Genomic DNA, 24,811 nt, shown 5'->3' with positions numbered 1-24,811 from the left:
TCAGACTGGCCAAGACAATGTCAAACTGGCCAAGACACTGCCATACGCTGTGTGCTAAGAGGTGATGAACTTTGCCTTGTGTAGACATGTCTGACAGATTTTGATGTATCAATCACAGTAATATGCTCACATTCACTCATAAAAAAGCACCTCCAGATATGAAATTGAATATTCCCATCTAAATGATATCAGTCATATGGACAATGTTAAAATAAATCCCATTTATTCCTTCCCTTAAAGACCAAGGCATAACATTTAAGATGACACCGGAGAAGATGGCTGACATTTTACATGCTCCTAACCAACTGTCTTTTAAAACGTTTTTTTGCATAGTTTGTAACTTATTTTTTAAACTTATTTTGTACATAATGTTGCTGCTGCCGTCTCTTATGACCGAAAATAACTTCTGGACATCAGAACAGCGATTACTCACCTCGAGCTTGACAAAGCTTTGTCCTTTAACGAGTCCGACGAGAAGGTTATACTGCTTTCCCGGGAACAGGCCCAAATCCCCGTCATTTGCGTGAAGAAAAGACAGAAAAAATGGGGGTGGAGGTTGGGCTGCCTCCTGAGAATTCATAGGCGAGCGAGTAAACTTCCACTGCCATCCGTTCTATTGGCCAACGTGCAATCATTGGTAAATAAAATCGATGACGTACGATCAAGATTATCCTACCAACGGGACATTAAAAACTGTAACATCTTATGTTTCACCGAGTCGTGGCTGAACGACGACATGGATAATATAGAGCTGGCGTGATGTAAGACGAGGGGTTGGGGTGTGTGTCTATTTGTCAATTTCTTTAAAAAAAAATATTCACCTTTATTTAACCAGGTAAGCTAGTTGAGGACACGTTGTCATTTACAACTGTGACCTGGCCAAGATAAAACAAAGTAGTGTGACACAAACAACAACACAGAGTTACACATGGAATAAACAAGCGTACAGTCAATAACACAATAGAAAAAAAAGAAAGTCTATATAATGGCGTGAGGAGGTAAGGCAATAGATCGGCCATAGTAGTGAAGTAATTACAGTTTAGCAAATTAACACTGGAGTGATATATGAGCAGATGATGATGTGCAAGTAGAAATACTGGTGTGCAAAAGAGCAGAAAAGTAAATAAAAACTATGGGGATGAGGTAGGTAGATTGGGTGGGCTATTTACAGCTGCAGCGATTGGTTAGCTGCTCAGATAGCTGACAATAACAGCTGGTGTGCGATGTCTTATGTTAAAGAACTCTCAAGGTATTGCCTGCCTGAGGTAGAGTACCTCATGATAAGCTGTAGACCACAATATCTACCAAGAGAGTTCTCATCTATATTATTCGTAGCCGTCTACTTACCACCACAGACCGATGCTGGCACTAAGACCACACTCAACCAACTCTATAAGGCCATAAGCAAATAAGAAAATGTTCACCCAGAAGCAGTGCTCCTAGTGGCCGGGGACTTTAATGCAGACAAACTTATATGCGTTTTACCAAACTTCTGTGCAACCAGAGGGAAAAAAACTCTAGACCACCTTTACTCCACACACAGAGATGTATACAAAGCTCTCCCCCACCCTCCATTTGGCAAATCTGATTCCTGCTAACAAGCAAACACTAAAGCAGCAAGTACCAGTGACTCTCTCTATACGGAAGTGGTCAGATGATGCGGATGCTATGCTACAAGACTGTTTTGCTAGCACAGACTGGAATATGTTCCAGGATTCATCCAACGGCATTGAGGAGTATACCACCTCAGTCATCGGCTTCATCAATAAGTGCATTGACGACGTACCACCCACAGTGACTGTACGTACATTTCCCAATCAGAAGCCCAGGATTACAGGCAACATCCACATCGAGCTAAAGGATAGAGATGCCACTTTCAAGGCACAAGACACTAATCTGGATGGTTATAAGAAATCCCGCTATGCCCTCAGATGAACCAACAAACAAGCAAAGCGTCAATACAGGATTAAGATTGAATCGTACTACACCGGCTCTGATGCTCGTTGGATGTGGCAGGGTTTGAAAACTATTACAGACTACAAAGGGAAACCCAGATGCGAGTGACACGAGCCTAACAGATGAGCTAAATGCCTTTTATGCTCGCTTCGAGGCAAGCAACACTGAAGTGTGCATGAGAGCACCAGCTGTTCTCTCGGTAGCCGATGTGAGCAAGACCTTTAAACAGGTCAACATTCACAAAGTCACAGGGCCAGACGGATTACCAGGACATGTACTCAAAGCATGCACGGACCAACTGGCAAGTGTCTTCACTGACATTTTCAACCTCTACCTGACCAAGTCATGTTTCAAGCAGACTACCATAGTCCTTGTGGCCAAGGAAGCAAAGGTAACCTGCCTTAATTATTACCACCCCGTAGCACTCATGTCGGTAGCCATGAAGTGCTTTGAAAAGCTGGTCATGGATCACATCAACAGCATACTCCCGGATAACCTAAACCCACTCCATTTCGAATATTGCCCCAACAGATCCACAGATGATGCAATCTCAATCGCACTCCACACTGCTTTTTCTCATCTGGAGAAAAATAACATCTATATGAGAATGCTGTTCGTTGACTACAGCTCAGCATTCAACACCATAGTACCCACAAAGCTCATCACTAAGCTAAGGACCCGGGGTCTAAACACCTCCCTCTGCAACTGGATTCTGGACTTCTTGATGGGCCATCCACAGGTGGTAAGGGTAGGCAACAACACGTCTGCCATGCTGATCTTCAACACTGGGGCCCCTCAGGGGTGTGGACTTAGTCCCCTCCTATACTCTGTTCACCTACGACTGCATGGCCAAACACGACTCCAACAACATCATTAAGTTCGCTGACGACACAAAAGTGGTAGGCCTGATCACTGACAACGATGAGACAGCCTATAGGGAGGAGGTCAGCGACCTGACAGTGTGGTGCCCGGACAACTACCTCTCCCTCAATGTGAGCAATACAAAGGAGCTGATCGTGGACTACAGGAAAAGGCAGGACGAACAGTCCCCCATTAACATCGACGGGGCTGTAGTGGAGCGGGTCGAGAGTTTCAAGTTCCTCGGTGTCCACATCACCAACATACTATCATGGTCCAAACACACCAAGACAGTCGTGAAGAGGGCACGACAACACCTTTTACCCCTCAAGAGACTTGACATGGGTCCCCAGATCCTTAAAAAGTTCTACAGCTGCACAATCGAGAGCATCCTGACCGGTTGAATCACTGGCTGGTATGTCAGAGAAAGCCCCCAAAAATTTCAGAGACTCCATTCACCCAAGTCACAGATTGTTTTCTCTGCTATCGCACAGCAAGTGGTACCGGAGCGCCAAGTCTAGGACCAAAAGGCTCCTGAACAGCTTCTACCCCAAGCCATAAGACTGTTGAACAATTAATAAAATGGCCACCGGACTATTTACATTGACACCCCCCCCCCCCCCATTTGTTTTGACACTGCTGCTACTAGCTGTTTATTATCTATGCATAGTCACTTCCCTACCTACGTGTACAAATAACCTCGACTAACTACATTGACTCGGTACCGGTACCCCCTGTATATAGCCTCGTTTTTGTTATTTTATTGTGTTAATTTTTATCATTTTTAATTTAGTTTATTTGGTAAATATGTTCTTAACTCTTCTTGAACTGCACTGTTGGTTAAGGGTTAAGCATTTCATGTAAGCTCTGCACTTGTTGTATTCGGCGTGTGTGACAGATTTGTTTTTGATTTGATTTGATAGCTGTAAACATTCTGACTGGCTGGCTGCAGACATTTTAAAAGATGTTGTTGTCTGGAAAAAGAGGCCTGTGTAAGATCTTGGAGCCTTGACTGTGATGCCCACTCTTTGGGGTCGCAACGCACCATATGCATCAGCGATAATGTTTGTACATAATGTTCTGCGTTTTCCTTGAATCCACATTAGAATGAATGATTCTTTAGATGAACACGTGACACATGCTGTGCAATGTCCTCCCTGCCCTCATGCGCCGTGATGTTTTTGTTCTTGTACATAATCAGATGTTTTCGTTAGTCCGCTTGACATGTTCTCAAACGCTTACGTGGTTTACCTACCTAGCTTCGGCACAACAACCATGACTCTCTTTTTCCGTCTCCTGGTAAACCGCATGTCCTACTTTAAAAATGATTCAGTTGGTGTCAGCGTTTTGAAGTACACAGCTAAACAAGCCTCAGAACACAATAGCGTACATACCACCATATAGATTTCTATTGAAATCCACCATCAACGTGAATAGATGAGTGGAACCAACAACTGTTATCCTCAATCCTACAACCACCATTTAGACAAGTGTCTCTGGCAGCTCTCGCTCTCTCAGTCTCTTGGCTGTCGCCGGGCAGGACTCATCAGTGGCTCTGGATCTGGCGGGTGTTTTGAGTTATTGACGTGAGTAGGAAACTATGAAGCTCACTTTGTGACAGCTCTGAGCTTTTGAATAAAAAATGTAATTGGCCTGATGAATGAGTGCAGCTTGACGAGAGACAAGCCCGACCTGCCTACCTGCTACCCGGCTCAGCCTACCTGCCACCATAGACTCCTATTGGGAGGAACATGGCTCCGCCTGCCTGCCACATGTAGGATCCTATGAGGTGGAACATGACTGCTATTTATTTACTGATGGTTTAGCTATAGGATCAGATCTGGTACCAAGCCAGCGATAAATAACATGATGTTTTTGATGATGACAGTTTAGTTACTATTGTGTGTGTGCATAACAATTTGTTTGCATACAGCAAATATGGCAAGTTGTATCTGTTGTTTTATGATTGTTGGCCTCGAAGTTGAATGTCAGATTTCCACTCTGATGAAGGTAGAACATTAGCATGGAGTCTGACTGGGGCCACCGACTCTGTCTGTAGGACTAAAATAACAATACAGACAGCCAGCAGGATGCAACATCAGTAGCATCAATCAGTGTAATGGAACAAATGCTCCCTGTCATTATGCACCCAGGAAGTGGGAAATGTAATTAGACCAATGAAATTAGGCCATGGGCACTTCTACACCTGCTCGTCAACAGGGAAATATATTTATTTTTAGGCAAGTATATTCTTAATTTACAGTAGCATTCTGGATTTGTATTCTTCCTCTGATTTATAGGCGTTGGTTTCCATTTGTTTGATAAATAATCTGCTATATAAGCATTCCACTTCATTTGGTCGCCAGTAATCCACCAAAGGTTTTGCTGTTCCAGGAAAAGCAAACGATAATGTTAAACCTATTTTGCACCGAACATATTGGACTTGAAGTGCTTTATCTATACCACGTGCTAATTTACAATTGGAAAAGGAAACAGGATAGGTCTGGAAACAGGACAGTCTTAACATGAATGGTCTGAGTTATAATGATGATGTCAGTTTAAAGCTATGTCAGCCTATCTAGAGTGTCACGCTTTATTGCTCACGGGTACGCTCTTCCCTAGCATTATCCTGCCATGACTGATATGTTCTCTATCTCTCTTTTCTTTCCATTTTTATGTTCTTCTTCACAGTTGTACGCATCCTTGGACTTTGGGAGAAAATGGCAGCTGGTTCATGAGCATGTGAACAGGTTCTACTGGTGAGTCTTCTTTCTTTCTTCTCATCATCCTTCGCTTCCTCTCGTCCTCTTTGTTGTCCTGATCTTTTCCTTTGTTTACTCAGACTCTCATCACAAACTGTTTTGGAGCATCACTAGCAGTGTGTGGAACATGCTGTTTGCTTTCTGCATTGCAAGAGACTGTGAAGGATATTGATAATATGGCAACAGTTTTACGGGCACCCAAACAATTGAGCTATTGTGTATTTTTTTCGCGTTTTTTGTAACTTAGTTGATGTTTCTGCAACCGTATCTTACGGCAAAAAAGAGCTTCTGGATATCAGGACAGCGATCACTCACCTTGGATTAGACAAAGATTTTTTCTTCAACAAACAAGACGCAGAAGACATTCTCCAAACACCTGGCAGGGCCGACATCCACGTTATTTACAAGAGGAAGTGACGCAGGTACAGAGGACAAAGAGCCGGATGCCTGGTCAGGACCCGAAAAAGGCGAGTGGGAAAGCTGCCATTACCGTCAATACTACTCGCCAACATGCAATCTTTGGACAATAACTTCTTGTGGGACGGTAGCATCCCACCTGGCCAACATCCGGTGAAATTTCAGAGCGCGTATTTCAAATTACAGAAATATAAATATTTAACATTCATGAAAATTCAAGTATTATACATCAAAATAAAGCTTAACTTCTTGTTAACCCAGCCGCTGTCAGATTTCAAAAAGGCTTTACGGCAAAAGCACACCATGCGATTATCTGAGGACAGCACCCCACATACAAAAACATGAAAAACATTTTTCAACCAGGTAGGTGCGAGACGAAAGTCAGAAATAGCGATATAATAAATGCCATACCTTTGAAGATCTTCTTCTGTTGGCACTCCAAAAGGTCCCAGTTCCATCACAAATGGTCCTTTTGTTCGATAAAGTCCTTCTTTATATCCATAAAAACTCAGTTTAGCTGGCGTTCTTCATTCAATAATCCACCTGTTTCCCTCCTTCAAAATGCATACAAAATGAATCCCAAACTTTACCAATAAACTTATCCAAACAAGTCAAACAACATTTATAATCAAACCTCAGGTACCCTAATAAGTAAAAAAACAATCAAATTTAAGACGGAGAATAGTATGTTCATTACCGGAGATAAATAAGAAAGAACGCGCATGGAAACACTACAGCCAAAATGGGAGTCACTTAGAAAAACTACAGGGGGTGCTGAAGATGGTGGCGAGTGCAGACGAGATTTCAGCTTGCTCCGAGTAACCTTAACTTTTATCCCTCTCAAACTTACTTAAATGTAACGGAACTTGGCTTATAGCAAACACAATAGAGAACAACGCTTAGTTGACCGCTAATTTGATCTGAAACTTTGAGAAATGGAGAAAAGAAAATGTGCCAAGAGCAAAGGGAGGAGAAGGCAGTTGCTAGCTGAGCACGGAGAAAAACCGCCACCTGACTCCTCGGGAGAAGAAATGGAGGATTCTGCACATTTGGTTGATTCTGAAAATCCAGTCAATAGTCGTGCACCCAAAAAGATACAGAAAGAATTGTCTTTGCGCGAACTACAGGTCAACATAATCGATGCTGTCTCTGCAAAGATAAACGAAAGAGCCGATGGTCTGGAGAAAATGATACACGAAAACACATGAAAAATTGTTGACCTCGCGACCTCTCTGAATCATGCATACAAGAGTATCGAAGAGCTTAAACTTGCTAACACTGCTACTTCTGAGAAATGCACTCCACAGGAGAAGACCATCGCAGACATGCAAGAGCGCTTATTGGAAGCAGAACGATACTGGAGAAGTTGGGGGCTACGGCTTTACGGTGACCCCGAGGACCAGGATGAGAATGTGAAGCGCTTAGTGAGAGACATCTGTAACCGTGTGGCACCGGACTTCGCCGATGGATATATGGATATGGCTGTGGATGTCGCTCATCGTATTGGGAAGAAACAAGAGACCATCGTCAGCTGCTCGATCATCATCCATTTTGCTTTTCGCACAGCGAGAGATGCAGTTTGGAGGAAAGCAAAGGAAAGCTCCTTTCTGAAAGAGAGAAAATTTAGATTGGGTGAGGACTTGACTGCAGCAGACAAGGCAGCAAAGGCAAAAGTGTGGCCTCTTGTACAACAGGCCCGAAATCAAAGATTGGGTGGATACTACAGGGGAATCAGAGCCTTTTTTGCCAATGGAAAATAAATACAACCAGGGTGATTTGTTCTGTCGGTAGGTTTACAAGGTAGCTCCTTCCCCACTGCAAACTGAGCGTTCTAGTTTTGAATTATGGTGTTACTGTTTACAAGTTAAGACTTCTGTTAATACATATATGAAGCAACATTTCATAGAGACGGTAGAGTTGAGATTGCATAGGATTTTTCTTTCTATTCTATAGATACGGACTTGAAGTTTATGTCAATCAATGCGAGGGGGATACAAAACCTGTTGAAGAGAAAAGCTTTTTTTTTGTAAGGACTGCAACGCAGATCTTGTATTCGTTCAAGAAACACATTCATGCAAAGAGGACTATAATTATTGGAAAAATCAGTGTCATCTAATCATTCAGCTGGTTTAGCACACAATTTCAAAGGGACATTTTTGTTTACTCAAATGGACTCCAATGGACATTGACTAGTAACGGTCATCAACCACAGGGACAGATTATTTGTGTTGTGTAATGTATATGGATACTGTTCTAGTCCTCCAGATCACTTACTTCTAGAGGAAATTGAAGAAATTCTTAAAAGTCTTCTGAGAAAATATCCATCCAGTCAGATTATAGTTGGTGGAGATTTTAATATGGTTTATTCTAATGAGACTGATAGATTGCCCCATAGGCCTAACAATGGTGTGAACAAGTTGGTGAATTTCTGCCTAAGCCTGGAATTAATTGACATGTGGAGAGTTAAAAACCCTGGAGAGAAACAATACACATGGAGTAATAGAGATCGTTCTCTACAATCAAGAATTGACTTGTGGGTGATAACCTCTAGTCTTGAACCCAACACTGTAGAGGTCAAAATACTGCCTGCAGTCCTGACATAAAGTCATATGGTTGACTGTAAGAAATACTCTGGTGGTTATTGGAAATTAAATAACTCATTGTTATTAAATTATGATTTAAAAAATGTGATTAAGAATCTAATTTCTGTTTACTGGAGTTTAGCTACATCTAATGCAGAATATGGGAAATATTGGGAACTGCTGAAATGTAAGATCCGCTCAGCCTGTATTACTGATGGGAAACGGCTTGCTTTAAGAAGGAGATGTGAGGTAGCTGAACTCTCTAAGACAATTGCGGATATCACAGAGATTGAGCATCTTGATCTTAATGAGAAAGCTAAATTTAATGATTTACAGAATCAACTAGATACATTGTATGAGGAAAAGGCTAGAGGAACTTTCATAAGATCCAGAAAACAATGGCTTGAAAAAGGCGAAAAGAACAGTAGATACTTTTTTAATTTGGAAAAGATGAGAGGGGAACTCAACACACTTCGGAAACTTAAGATTAATGGGGTTACCACTGAGGATAGAGAGTTGTTATCAGACTTTACCACTAAGTTTTATGAGAATCTTTACTCCTTAGATAACAATTTGAGTGACTCTAAGGATCTCCTTGATTCTACAGAGAATGTTAATTCGGTTAGTGAAGAATTCAATCAGTATTGTTGTCAAGATTGATCCATTATGGACATCCAGTACGGGGTTGCTCAATAAAAAAATAACTAATCTCCAGGTTGTGATGGATTAACCTCTGAATTTTACAAAACCTTCTCTGAAGAAATAGCACCATTTTTACTTGAAACCTTTAAGGAGGTTATAAAGAAGGGAGCACTACCTGCCTCTCTGAAGCAAGGGGTTATTACTCTTATACCTAAACCACACAAGGATCTCTTAAATATTGATAATTGGTGTCCAATCACACTCCTAAATAACGACTACAAAATTATAGCCTTAATCTTTGCAAAAAGGTTAAAGTCTTGCTTGAATGATCTGATTGATGAATGTCAATCAGGGGTTATGAAAGGGCGCCATATATCTAATAATCTGAGGTTGGTGTTAGACTTGGTTGAGTATTGTGATCTATTGGATGACTTCCCTTGTCACGGCTGTTAACTTCTCTGGGATATGTGGGACGCTAACGTCCCACTTGGCCAAAAGCCAGTAAAAATGCAGCGCGCCAAATTCAAATATATTACTATAAAAATCAATCTTTCATGAAATCACACATGAAAGACACAAAACTAAAGCTGTTGTGAATCCAGCCAACATGTCTGATTTCAAAAAGGATTTACGGCGAAAGCACACCAAACGATTATGTTAGGTCAGTACATAGCCACAGAAAAACACGGCCATTTTCCCAGCCAAAGATAGGAGTCACAAAAAGCAGAAATAGAGATAAAATGATTCACTAACCTTTGATGATCTTCATCAGATGACACTCATAGGACATCATGTTACCCAATACATGTATGTTTTGTTTGATAATGTGCATATTTATATCCACAAATCTAAGTTTACATTGGCGCCATGTTCAGAAATACCTCCAAAATATCCGGAGAAATTGCAGAGAGCCACATCAAATAACATACATACTCATCATAAACTTTGATGAAAGATACATGTTTTACATAGAATTAAAGATACACTTGTTTTTAATGCAACCGCTGTGTCATATTTCAAAAAAACTTTACGTAAAAAGGAAACCATGCAATAATCTGAGACGGCGCTCAGATATAAACAACATTTCTTCGCCATGTTGGAGTCAACAGAAATACGAAATTACATCATAAATATTCCCTTACCTTTGATGATCTTCATCAGAATGCTAGTTCCACAATAAATTATTGTTTTGTTCGATAATGTCCATTAATTATGTCCAAGTAGCTACTTTTGCTAGCACGTTTAGTACACATGTCCAAACGCTTGCGCAGATCCAGGCGAACGTCGGACAAAAACTTCAAAAAGTTATATTACAGGTCGAATTAACTTGTCAAACTAAGTAGAGAATCAATCTTCAGGATGTTGTTATCATAAATATCCAATAACGTTCCAACCGGAGAATTCCTTTGTGTCTACAGAAGTAATGGAACGCAAGGCGATATCATGTGGAATGCACGTGACCAGGAACTGGCACTCTGCCAGACCACTGACTCAAACACCTCCCATCCGGCCCCACATCACAGTAGAGGCTTCATTCAACGTTCTACAGACTGTTGACATCTCGTGGAAGGCGTAGGAAGTGCAAACATATCCATATCTTACTGGAAATTGAATAGGCGATGAGTTGAAAATCCACCAGCCTCAGAATTCTCACTTCCTGTTTGGATTTTTTCTCAGGTTTCTGCCTGCCATATGAGTTATGTTATACTCACAGACATCATTCAAACAGTTTTAGAAACTTCAGAGTGTTTTATATCCAATAGTAATAATAATATGCATATATTAGCATGTGGGACAGAGTAGGAGGCAGGTCACTCTGGGCACGCTATTCATCCAAAGTGAAAATGCTGCCCCCTATCCTAGAGAAGTTAACAGAAGAGGACCAAGGTGCAGAGTGGTGTGCGTACATTTTCTTTATTAACTCAAAATGACGCCAAACAAAACAATAAACACTACAAAACCAAACCATGACGCTCAAAGGCTATGTGCCCTAAACAAATTCAACTTCCCACAAAGACAGGTGGGAAAAAAGGCTACCTAAGTATGGTCCCCAATCAGAGACAACGATAGACAGCTGTCCCTGATTGAGAACCATACCCGGCCAAAACATAGAAATAGAAAATCATAGAAACACAAAACATAGAATGCCCACCCCAACTCACACCCTGACCAAACCAAAATAGAGACATAAAAAGGATCTCTAAGGTCAGGGCGTGACATCCCTGTTTTCCTATTTTTGGATTTTCAGAAAGCATTTGATACAGTAAGTCACAATATTATATTTGATTGTCTTAAGCATTTGAAATTCGTGTCGAAATGGTTGTTTTTTTGTTGATGCTATTAGAACTCTGTATAATGGTGGCAATAGCTGTATCAAACTCTGTCATGGAACATCCTCAAGGTTGAACATTTACAAAGGAATACGACAAGGTTGTCCAATTTCACCTTTTTTATTTTTGTTAGTATCTCAAATTTTATGCTCATTAGTTCATAAAAGTCAATTTGAAGGCATTACATTCCAGGCCAGAGAGATCAAGATACCCCAACTGGCGAATGACACCTCACTTTTTTTGAAAAATGTGAAGCAGTTCTCCAAAATCTCAGGTTTGGCATTAAATCTTTCCCAATGTGAGTTGTTTGTTTTGAAAGGAGCTGTCAATCGAGCAGATTGTAACATCTCTGAAAAAGATACTGTAACCTACCTCGGTGTAAAGATCACCAAAAATCTTAAGGCTGTGAATGATCTTAATTTGAACCCTGTAACTGAATCTGTCCCCAAAAAATTATCGTCATGGTTAGGGAGAGATTTAACCTTTCTCACCCAGGGGTTCCGCTAGCGGAACACCCACAACATTCCGCTGTAAAGGCAGCGCGCAAAATTCAAAAATATTTTTTAGAAATATTTAACTTTCACACATTAACAAGTCTAATACAGCAAATGAAAGATAAACATCTTGTGATTCCAACCAACGTGTCCGATTTTAAAAATATTTTACAGCGAAAACACAACATATATTTATGTTAGCTCACCACCAAATCCAAAAAAGCACAGACATTTTTTCACAGCAAAGATAGCTTTCACAAAACCCACAAATAGAGATAAAATTAATCACTAACCTTTGAACATCTTCATCAGATGAGTCATATGACATCATGTTACACAATACATTTATGTTTTGTTCGATAATGTGCATATATATGTATAAAAACAAGTCTCAGTTTACATTGGCGCGTTACGTGCAGTAATGTTTTGGTTCCAAAACATCCGGTGATTTTGCAGAAATACTCATAATAAACATTGATAAAAGATGCAAGTGTTATTCACAAAATTAAAGATAAACGTATCCTCTATGCAACCGCTGTGTCAGATTTCAAAATAAACTTTACGGAAAAAGAATAATCTGAGAACGGCGCTCAGAGCACAATCCAGCCAAATAAATAGTCGCCATTTTGGCGTCAACAGAAGCTACAAAAACACTATAAATATGCACTTACCTTCGAATAACTTCATCAGAAGGCACTCCCAGGTTTCCCAGTTCGACAATAAATTACTGAAAAGTTCCATAAAGCCCATCATTTAGCCACTTGTTGTTAGGATGTTCAGCCCACGAATCCATTTTCATGACGCACGAGCAATCCCTCCAGACAAAAACTCAAAAAGTTCCGTTACAGGTCGTAGAAACAAGTCAAATGATGTATGCAATCCATATTTAGGATGTGTTTAACATTAATCATCAATAAGGATCCAACCGGAGAATTTCATTGTCTGAAGAAAGAGCATTGGAACGAGAGCATTCTCTCTCGCTCGTGCGCAAAATGAGACTGAGAATTTGTGAAGACCACTCAGTAAAATAGCTCCTATGAGCCCCTCCTTTATAGTAGAATCATATGACCAACATCTAAAGACGGTCACATCTAGTGGAAGCCCTAGGAAGTGTTTGCTTATCCATAACTATATGGGGTATCATTTGACACTGTTCTCACTTCCTGTTTGGAAGTCTTCTCAGGTTTTTGTCTGCCAAAAGAGTTCTGTTATACTTACAGACATAATTCGAACAGTTTTAGAAACTTCAGAGTGTTTTCTATACAATAGTAATAATAATATGCATGTATTACCTTCTGGGGCAGAGTAGGAGGAACTTCCATTTGGGTACGCAATTCGTTCAAAGTGGAAATGCTGCCCCCTGTCCATAACTGGTTTTAATCAGTTCCTCTTCAAGGAAGGGTGCTTTTATCCAAAGCTGAGGGGCTATCTCGTGCATCCTATCTTTTTTCATCCCCAAATCCACTTGCTGTACCTTAGATAGGCTTTTGTACAACTTCATATGGAAAAACAAGCCACATAAGATAAAAAGAGATGTTATCACCAACAGGGTTTGTGATGGCGGTCTAAATATCTTAGACTTCACTCTCTTCAATCAGCAATCAAAGGTCAACTGGATTAAAAGGTACATAAAAAATCTTCATAGTTTCTGTAATATTATACCTCATTTTGTTTTTCAGAAGTTCGGAGGGCTTACTTTTTTACTACAATGTCCATATATTGTGGGTAAACTTCCCGTGAAACTGGCGGCTTTTCACAAGCAGGCTTTAATGTACTCGGCTTTGCTGTATAAACAAAACTTTTCACCTCATAAATGTTTTATATGGAACAATGTTTCGATATTACATAGAAACAAGATGTTATTTAACCATAAATGGTTCTTGAAAATCATTGTCCTTGTCAGCCAATCAGTTAATATTAGTGGGAATCTATTTACACGGAGAGAATTTATGGAAAGATACAACTTTGAGGTTTCAAGCAAGGAATATGACACTGTTATTGAAGCTATACCTAGTGGGATAAAAACTTCACTTCAGAATAGTGCATATTTTGGAATATCTCCGATTGTAAGCGATATCCAGGTGAATGGCATTGGTCTACTAGATACAAAATTCAACAATCGCTTATTAAGGGATATTTTCTACAGGAAGTCTATTCCCTCTGTGATATTTCGTTGGGCTTCATCGTTTGATGTAAACTGGCGTCGTGCTTGGCTCACTCCACACAAATGCATGCTGACCAATGAAGTAAAGGAGATCTCCTTTAAGAATAGCCATAGATTATATCCGTGTAATAGCTTGATTTCTAAATATATACCTGATGTTACCAGTGAACGTAGTTTTTGTGAACTAGAAACTGAATCTATTGAACACTTATTCTGTCATTGTTTATATAGTGAAGTGTTCTGGACTGATATAAAACTATATCTTGGCCTCAAATTGCATTCAACCATTGACATTTCTAAGTTTGACATATTATTGTATTACACTGATTCCACAATTGAACGTGAGTATGTCATAAATCGCTTTGTTTTATTAGGAAAAAAAATCGTACACAAATCAAAATTTATGAAGAAAAATATCATTTTCTCAGTTTTTTTTTCTGATTTGGAAAACTATTTAGTCTTTAAAACATATACAAAAACAAAATGTCCCAAAATGTCGCTATATGTCTGTATTTGATTTGATATAAAGTGGATTCTTTTTTTCCCGTTTTTTTCCTTCTCATTTCTTTGTGGAATCCTTCTGGCTCTTATGTTTATGTTTTGCAAGGTACTGGTAATAAAAAATAATAAAATAAAAAATGTATAAATAAAAAACGTTGTAATACTACAACTTATAGCACATTTTTCCAAAAACCAGCCTGAAACTCTTTCTAAAGACTGTTGACATCTAGTGGAAGCCCTAGGAACTGCAGTCTGGGAGGACTTCACCTCATAATAAACATGAAATCCATTGGAAACAGTAGAAGGCTTAAATATTTTTTTTTTGGATGGTTGGTTCTCGGGGTTTCGCCTGCCATATCAGTTCTGTTATACTCACCAACATCATTTTAACCTACCCAAGAGAGGATACACTAGACGAGGTACGATCACGAATATCCTACCAACGGGACATCAAAAACTGTAATATCCTATGTTTCACGGAATCGTGGCTGAATGACGACATGGATATTCAGCTAGCGGGATACACACTGCACCGGTAAGATAGAACAGCCCACTCCGGTACGGGGGGGGGGGGGGAGGGGTCTGTGCATATTTGTAAACAACAACTGGTGCACGAAATCTAAGGAAGTCTCTAGATTTTGCTCGCCTGAAGTAGAGTATATTGTGATAAATTGCAGGCCACACTACCTGCCTAGAGAGATTTCAGCTATACTTTTCGTGGCTGTTTATTTACCACCACAGACAGATGCTGGCACTAAGACCGCACTCAGTCAGCTGTATAAGGAAATAAGCAAACAGGAAACCACTCACCCAGAGGCGGCGCTCCTAGTGGTCAGAGACTATAATGCAGGGAAACTTAAATCTAGTTCTATCAAATTTCCATCAACATGTTAAATGTGCAACCAGCGGGAAAAAAATTCTAGATCACCTGTACACCACACACAGAGACGCATACAAAGCTCTCGCTCGCCCTCCATTTGATAAATCCGACCACAATTCTATTCTCCTAATTCCTGCTTACAAGCAAAAATTAAAGCAGAACGCACCAGTGACTCGGTCTTTAAAAAAGTGGTCAGATGAAGCAGATGCTAAACTACAGGACTGTTTTACTATCAGAGACTGGAACATGTTCCGTGATTCTTCCGATGGCATTGAGGAGTACACCACATCAGTCACTGGCTTTATCAATAAGTGCATCAAGGACGTCGTCCCCACAGTGACTGTATGTACATACCCCAACCAGAAGCCATCGATAACAGGCAACATTCGCACTGAGCTAATGAGTAGAGCTGGCGCTTTCAAGGTGCAGGACTCTAACCCGGAAACTTACAAGAAATCCTGCTATGCCCTGCGACAAACCATCAAACAGGTAAAGCGTCAATACAGGGCTAAAATTAAATCATACTACACCGGCTCCGACGCTCGTCTTATGTGGCAAGGCTTGCAAAGTATTACAGACTACAAAGGGAAGCACAGCCGCGGGCTGCCCAGTGACACGAGCCTACCAGACGAGCTAAATCACTTCTACGCTCGCTTCGAGGCAAGCAACACTGAGGCATGCGTGAGAGCATCAGCTGTTCCAGGTGACTGTGAGATCACGCTCTCCGTAGCCGAAGTGAGTAAGACCTTTAAACAGGTCAACATACACAAGGCTGCGGGGCCAGACGGATTACCAGGACGTGTGCCCCGGGCATGTGCTGACCAACTGGCAGGTGTCTTCACTGACATTTTCAACATGTCCCTGATTAATCTCTCTTGGGTACGTGAGACGTTAGCGTCCCACCTCTTCAACAGCCAGTGAATCCGCTGGGCGCCAAATTCAAATACAGGAATACTCATTATAAAAATTCAGAAAACAAAACATATTTTACATAGGTTTAAAGATTAACTTCTTGTGAATCCAAACACGGTGTCAGATTTAAAAATGCTTTACGGCAAAAGAATACCTTACGATTATTTTAAAACATAGCCCAGCAGACAAATCATTACAAACAGTTATCAGCCAAGTAGAAGAGTTACACAAGTCAGAAATAGAGATAAAATGAATCCCTTACCATTGATGATCTTCATATGGTTGCACTCAGCAGACATTCATTTACTCAATAAATGTTCCTTTTGTTCAATAAAGTCTCTTTATATCCAAAAACCTCCGTTTTGTTCGTGCATTTTCTTCAGTAATCCACAGGCTCAAACGCAGTCAAAACAGGTAGACAAAGAAATCCAAATTGTATCCGTAAAGTTCATAGAAACATGTCAAATTATGTTTATATTCAATCCTCAGGTTGTTTTTAGCCTAAATAATCGATAATATTTCAACCGGACAATAACGTCATCAACATAAAAGGTAAACAAGAAAGGCACTCTCTCGGTCGTGCGCATGAAAAAGCTCTGTGACACTTTAGGGTCCACTCATTCAGACTGCTCTTACTTCCTCATTTTTCAGAATACAAGCCTGAAACAATTTCTAAAGACTGTTGACATCTAGTGGAAGGCATATGAACTGCAATTTGAGTCATAAGTCAATGGATACTGTAATGGCATTGAATGGAAAAATAAAAAATAAATTTAAAAAACGACTTCCCGAATAGATTTTTCTCAGGTTTTTGCCTGCCAAATTAGTTCTGTTATACTCACAGACACTATTTTAACAGTTTAGGAAACTTTAGAGTGTTTTCTATCCAAATCTACCAGTTATATGCATATCATATATTCTGGGCCCGAGAAGCAGGCAGTTTAGTTTGGGCATGTTTTTCATCCAAAATTCCGAATGCTGCCCCCTACCCTAGAGAAGATAAGTCTGTAATACCAACATGTTTCAAGCAGACCACCATAGTCCCTGTGGCCAAGAACACAAAGGCAACCTGAATAAATGACTACAGACCTGTAGCCCTCACGTCTGTAGCCATGACGTGCTTTGAAAGGTTGGTAATGGCTCACATCAACACCATTATCCCAGAAACCCTAAACCCACCCTAATTTGCATACCGCTCAAACAGATCCACAGATGATGCAATCTCTACTGCACTCCACACTGCCCTTTCCCACCTGGACAAAAGGAACACTTACGTGAGAATGCTATTCATTGACCACAGCTCAGCGTTCAACACCATAGTACCCTCAAAGCTCATCACTAAGTTAAGGATCCTGGGACTTAAACACCTCCCTCTGCAACTGGATCCTGGACTTCCTGACGGGCCGCCCCCAGGTGGTGAGGGTAGGTAGCAACACATCTGCCACGCTGATCCTCAACACTGGAGCTCCCCAGGGGTGCGTGCTCAGTCCCCCCCTGTACTCCCTGTTCACCCACGACTGCATGGCCAGGCACGACTCCAACACCATCATTAAGTTTTCAGACGACACAACGGTGGTAGGCCTGATCACCGACAACGACGAAACAGCCTATAGGGAGGAGGTCAGAGACCTGACCAGGTGGTACCAGAATAACAACCTATCCCTCAACGTAACCAAGACTAATGAGATTATTGTGGACTACAGGAAAAGGAGGACTGAGCACGCCCCCATTTTCATCGACGGGGCTGTAGTGTAGCAGGTTGAGAGCTTCAAGTTCCTTGGTGTCCACATCAACAACAAACTAGAATGGTCCAAACACACCAAGACAGTCGTGAAGAGGGCACGACAAAGCCTATTCCCCCTCAGGAAACTAAAAAAATGTATCATGGGTCCTGAGACCCTCAAAAGGTTCTACAGGTGCAACATCGAGATTATCCTGACTGGTTGCATCACTGCCTGGTACGGCAACTGCTCGGCCTCTGACCCAGTACATCACTGGGGCTAAGCTGCCTGCCATCCAGGACCTCTACACAAGGCGGTGTCAGAGGAAGGCCCTAAAAATTGTCAAAGACCCCAGCCAACCCAGTCATAGACTGTTCCCTCTACTATCGCATTGCAAGCGGTACCGGAGTGCCAAGTCTAGGACAAAAATGCTTCTCAACAGTTTTTACCCCCAAGCCATGAGACTCCTGAACAGGTAATCAAATGGCTACCCGGACTAATTGCATTGTGTACCCCCCCCCAACCCCCCTTTTTACGCTGCTGCTACTCTCTGTTTATCATATATGCATATTCACTTTAACTATACATTCATGTACATTCTACCTCAATCAGCCTGACTAACCGGTGTCTGTATGTAACCTCGCTACTTTTATAGCCTCGCTACTGTATATAGCCTGTCTTTTTACTGTTGTTTCATTTCTTTACCTACCTATTGTTCACCTAATACCGTTTTGGCACTATTGGTTAGAGCCTGTAAGCATTTCGCTGTTGTATTCAGCGCACGTGACAAATAAACTTTGATTTGATTTGAATAACTAGTGTTGCTGCTGGGAAATTCTGTGTACGATTCTGCTCATTTCCACTGTTGATATGAATGGACTGTGATAAATCTACATCCACACTGTCTCCATTTTACATTCTGCCTCTCACATGTCACATTCTGGTTCATCTTAACAGTCCTTACTTTTGGGTGTTATCCATACATACTGTACATTCATAAAATAGGAAGATACTGTATAATTTGTCACCTCTCATCTAATCACATCGGTCCACCCCCATTCTGAGGAAGTACACACTCATCACAAATGTAGCTCTGAATTTATTCTGCCTCATTGCTTTCCTTCCTAGAGATGTAGGAGATGCTCTGTGTGTGTGTGTGTGTGCGCGTGTGTGTGTTTGTGCGCGTGTACGTGCGTGCGTGCATGCATGTGTGTATATGTGTGTGAGTCGAGCTGCCGCCAGCTATGTCCACAGCAACTTGCATAAATCCAGGGTCTACTTTTCATCACATATCCTAAATAATTTGTGTGATCCATCCTTGATCCAACCCCTTCAAGGACTTTAAACTCTGACCCTCATGATTAGTACCCCATGCCTCTCAAGCCATGATTACAGACAATAAGTTTATCAGCCTCACTCTACCAAGAATGACATACATCACACTATAGGAACACCATATCTGGTAGGCTCTAGGTAGGCTAGTGGTTAGAGCGTTGGGCTAGTAACCGAAATGTTGCTAGATCACATCCCCGAACCAAAAAGGTGTCAATCTGATCAAGGTAGTTAACCCACTGTTCCTAGGCTGTCATTGTAACTAATACTTTGTTCTTTAACTGACTTGCCTATTTAAATATACAGTTGAAGTCAGAAGTTTACATGCACCTTAGCCAAATACATTTAAACTCAGTTTTTCACAATTCCTGACATTTCATCCTAGTAAAAATTCCCTGTCTTAGGACAGTTTGGATCACCACTTTATTTTAAGACCTTGAAATGTCAGCATAATAGTAGAGATAATTATGTATTCAAGCTTTTATTTCTTTCATCACATTCCCCTTGGTTCAGACTTTTACATACACTCAATTAGTATTTCGTAGCATTGCCTTTCAATTGTTTAACTTGGGTCAAACGTTTCGGGTAGCCTTCCACAAGCTTCCCACAATAAGTTGGATGAATTTTGGCCCTCCTGACAGAGCTGGTGTAACTGAGTCAGGTTTGGAGGCCTCCTTGCTTTCACATGCTTTTTCAGTTCTGCCCACACATTTTCTATAGGATTGAGGTCAGGGCTTTGTGATGGCCACTCCAAAACCTTGACTTTGTTGCCCTTAAGCCACAACTTTGGAAGTATGCTTGGGGTCATTGTCCATTTGGAAGACCCATTTGCGACCAAGCTTTATCTTCCTGACTGATGTCTTGAGATGTTGCTTCAATATATCCACATACTTTTCCTCCCTCATGATGCCATCTATTTTGTGAAGTGCACCAGTCCCTCCTGCAGCAAAGCACCCCCACAACATGATGCTGCCACCCCTGTGCTTCATGGGTGGGATGGTGTTCTTCCGCTTGCAATCCTCCCCCTTTTTCCTCCAAACATAACGATGGTGATTATGGCCAAACAGTTCTATTTTTGTGTCATCAGACCAGAGGACATTTCTCCAAAAAGTACGATCTTTGTCCCCATGTGCAGTTGCAAACCGTAGTCTGGCTTTTTTTATGGGGGTTTGGATAGGTGGCTTCTTCCTTGCTGAGTGGCCTTTCAGGTTATGTCGATATAGAACTAATTTTACTGTGGATATAAATACTTTTGTACCTGTTTCCTCCAGCATCTTCACAAGGTCCTTTGCTGTTGTTCTGGGATTGATTTGCACTTTTCGCACCAAAGTACATTCCTCTCTAGGAGACAGAATGCGTCTCCTTCCTGAGCGGTATGACAGCTGCATGGTCCCATGGTGTTTATACTTGCGTCTATTGTTTATACAGATGAATATGGTACCTTCAGGCGTTTGGAAATTGCTCCCAAGGATGAACCAGACTTATTTTTCTTAGGTCTTGGCTGATTTCTTTTGATTTTCCCATGTTGTCAAGCAAAGAGGCATTGACTTTGAAGGTAGGCCTTGAAATACATCCACAGGTACAGCTCCAATTGACTCAAATCATGTCAATTAGCCTATCATAAGCTTCTGAAGTCATGACATCATTTTCTGGAATTCTCCAAGCTGTTTAAAGGCACAGTCAACTTAGTGTATGTAAACTTTTGACCCACTGTAATTGTGATACAGTGAATTATAATTGAAGTAATCTGTCTGTAAACAATTGTTGGAAAAATTACTTGTGTAATGCGCAAAGTAAATGTCCTAACCGACTTGCCAAAACTATAGTTTGTTAACAAGAAATTTGTGGAGTGGTTGAAAAACGAGTTTTACTGACTCCAACCTAAGTGTATGTAAACTTCTGATTTCAACTGTATATATATATATATTTTTAATCTGTCCAAGTTTGTCCACTATACCCATTAAAATGATATAATACAGTGATATACAGTACAGCGATTCTAACTTTAATTATGTGGCACAGCCTTGCCGGTGGCCAACGCCAGACAAAAAATACCATATGTAGGTTGTTGCGTGTATACACTTTTGTGACAGATACCACTTTTTGGTAGAATAACAAACCCACAGCGTCTGGTTGTTGCTGTGGGGGTTGCTAAGGGTAATGTGACATTTTGTGACACATCTCTGGGGAGAACGCCCTCACATGGAAAGGAATTGGTATTTTATTGACATCATTGAACAACGCTGAAATGAGACGTCTATATCTGGAGTGGAATACCTCTGTTGAGACTCATCTTCTGTTTATTATCTTCTTCCCTCCTTCTCTTCCCTCCTCCTCTCCTCTTCTTCCCTCCTTCTCTTCCCTCCTCCTCTCCTCTTCCTCCCTCCTCCGTGCCGCTTCTACCCTTCTCGTCTCCTCTTCTTCTCTCTGTCTCCCCTACTCCTCTTCCCTTCTTCTCATTGCTTTGCCCCTCCTTCCCCCTCCTCCTCTTCATCCTTCCTTCTCTCCTCGACTTCTTTAATCCAGGTCTGTAACGGGTCTAGACAAGGAGTCAGATCTGGTTCACATGGAGGCACACACCCCCAATGGACGTGAGTAGCACTACACACACACACAGACACACAAACACACCTCTCTTTTTCTCTCTGTCACACACTACAAAGAAATGCCACCACATTTGCAGTCCAATTATCAGCCCTCTAAAGATAGAAGAGAGCGAGAGTCTGTCAAGGAATAAATTCCACCCTGGGTTTAGAGCATCGTGTCCCAGGAGAGTGACAGTGGATTACCCCACTGATAAATGTAGTGCATGATACTTGATTAATATGGCCTTTTCCTCTAATCTCTCTCACCCTGGGTGTGTCAGCTCCATAACTCGCCACGGCAACGCCACCCAAGGTCATCCATAGGTGAAATTGTGAGATTGTTTATTCTACAGTATCTACTGCTGCTGCTGTTGTTTAGAGCCCCGGAATCAGAGACAGTTTAGTTTTCTGTACACAGACAATGATCATAGTTGATCATGTTGAATTGTGACAAATGTACAACTTGACATATTGGAATTATGAACCAATCACCACTATAGAATGGAAATCACAACATACTGGTCAAATTCCAATTATATATATAAACAGTCAGTACACTGTCACAAGTTGAATGTTATCTCCTCTATTGCATGTCAATCACAAACCATACATTATTTCCCTGTTATCCAGTAATCTCGATCTCCTCATCTTGCAGGTATACAGTATGTAACATGCCGGGCTCTAACGTGCTCAGAGACCAACAGAAACTATCCCTTCCCTGGATACATTGACATCAGCTCACTGGTTGTCCAAGATGACTATATGTTTATTCAGGTAAGGCTCTGTCTGAGAAGAATATATTGTACCATATTGTATGTAGACCATGATGCATTGCATAGGATATGCATCGTTAGCCTTCAATATTATGGGCATTTGTTTTGTGTTACGCACAACTTGGTTTGTCTAGGACTGGGAGGGGATTTGCATATTTTACAGCACCACATGCAAGGTTTGAGAAAATGGTATGATAAATATTAATATTTATGATTAATTGTTATGTTGACACATTGTATGAATGGCAGTATGTTCTTGATTAGGATAGATATGGGAACCATTGATAGACGCAACGTTTTTTAACTGTTCATTTTGCAATCAGACCCATTGACTTTTTCCACATTTTGTTACGTTACAGCCTTATTCTAAAATGTATTGAATCATTTTTTCCCTCATCAATCTACACACAATAACCCATAATCACAAAGCGAAAAAAGGTTAAAAATGTTTTTGTTGCAAATGTATAAAAAAACTAAAACAGATTTACTTAAATACACAAGTATTCAGACCCTTTGCCAGGAGACTCCAAATTGAGCTTCGGTGCATCCTGTTTTTATTGATCATCCTTGAGACATTGCTACAACTTGATTGGACTCCACCTGTGGTAAATTCAATTGATTGGACATGATTTGGAAAGGCACACACCTGTCTATATTTTTATTTTTTTATTTTTTTATTTAACCTTTATTTAACCAGGTAGGCAAATTGAGAACACGTTCTCATTTACAATTGCGACCTGGCCAAGATAAAGCAAAGCAGTTCGACACATACAACAACACATAGTTACACATGGAGTAAAACAAACATATAGTCAATGATACAGTGAAAAAAAATAAACAAAAATAAGTCTATATACAATGTGAGCAAGTGAGGTGAGATAAGGGAGGTGAAGGCAAACAAATATATGTATAAATAAATAAAAATATAAAAAGGCCATGGTGGCGAAGTAAATACAACACAGCAAGTAAAATAAAACTAAAAACACTGGAATGGTTGGTTTGCAGTGGAAGAAAGCGCAAAGTAGAGACAGAAATAATGGGGTGCAAAGGAGCAAAATAAATAAATAAATACAGTAGGTAAAGAGGTAGTTGTTTGGGCTAAATTATAGATGGGCTATGTACAGGTGCAGTAATCTATGAGCTGCTCTGACAGCTGGTGCTTAAAGCTAGTGAGGGAGATAAGTGTTTCCAGTTTCAGAGATTTTTGTAGTTCGTTCCAGTCATTGGCAGCAGAGAACTGGAAGGAGAGGCGGCCAAAGGAAGAATTGGTTTTGGGGGTGACCAGAGAGATAAACCTGCTGGAGCGCGTGCTACAGGTAGGTGTTGCTATGGTGACCAGCGAGCTGAGATAAGGGGGGACTTTACCTAGCAGGGTCTTGTAGATGACCTGGAACCAGTGGGTTTGGCGACGAGTATGAAGCGAGGGCCAGCCAACGAGAGTGTACAGGTCGCAGTGGTGGGTAGTATATGGGGCTTTGGTGACAAAACGGATGGCACTGTGATAGACTGCATCCAATTTATTGAGTAGGGTTTTGGAGGCTATTTTGTAAATGACATCACCGAAGTCGAGGATTGGTAGGATGGTCAGTTTTACAAGGGTATGTTTGGCAGCATGAGTGAAGGATGCTTTGTTGCGGAATAGGAAGCCAATTCTAGATTTAACTTTGGATTGGAGATGTTTGATGTGAGTCTGGAAGGAGAGTTTACAGTCTAACCAGACACCTAGGTATTTGTAGTTGTCCACATATTCTAGGTCAGAGCCGTCCAGAGTAGTGATGTTGGACAGGCGGGCAGGTGCAGGCAGCGATCGGTTGAAGAGCATGCATTTAGTTTTACTTGTATTTAAGAGCAATTGGAGGCCACGGAAGGAGAGTTGTATGGCATTGAAGCTTGCCTGGAGGG

General features: G+C 41.0%; 1 protein-coding gene across 3 annotated transcripts in view; it reads left to right on the top strand.

Annotated features, from left to right (window-relative positions):
• The window catches only part of LOC139568649 (VPS10 domain-containing receptor SorCS3-like), a 207,669-nt gene that overhangs the window by 134,512 nt on the left and 48,346 nt on the right, over positions 1-24,811 (top strand). For all 3 annotated transcript variants that reach the window (XM_071390617.1, XM_071390618.1, XM_071390619.1), the window contains exons 5-7: positions 5,506-5,573; positions 22,078-22,142; positions 22,792-22,910. In XM_071390617.1, coding sequence (XP_071246718.1) covers positions 5,506-5,573; positions 22,078-22,142; positions 22,792-22,910 — 252 coding nt within the window. The remainder of the gene's footprint in view (positions 1-5,505; positions 5,574-22,077; positions 22,143-22,791; positions 22,911-24,811) is intronic.

The sequence above is a fragment of the Salvelinus alpinus genome, chromosome 2, assembly GCF_045679555.1.
Source record: "Salvelinus alpinus chromosome 2, SLU_Salpinus.1, whole genome shotgun sequence".
Taxonomy (NCBI): domain Eukaryota; kingdom Metazoa; phylum Chordata; class Actinopteri; order Salmoniformes; family Salmonidae; genus Salvelinus; species Salvelinus alpinus.
This window is presented reverse-complemented; position numbering and strand designations above follow the sequence as displayed.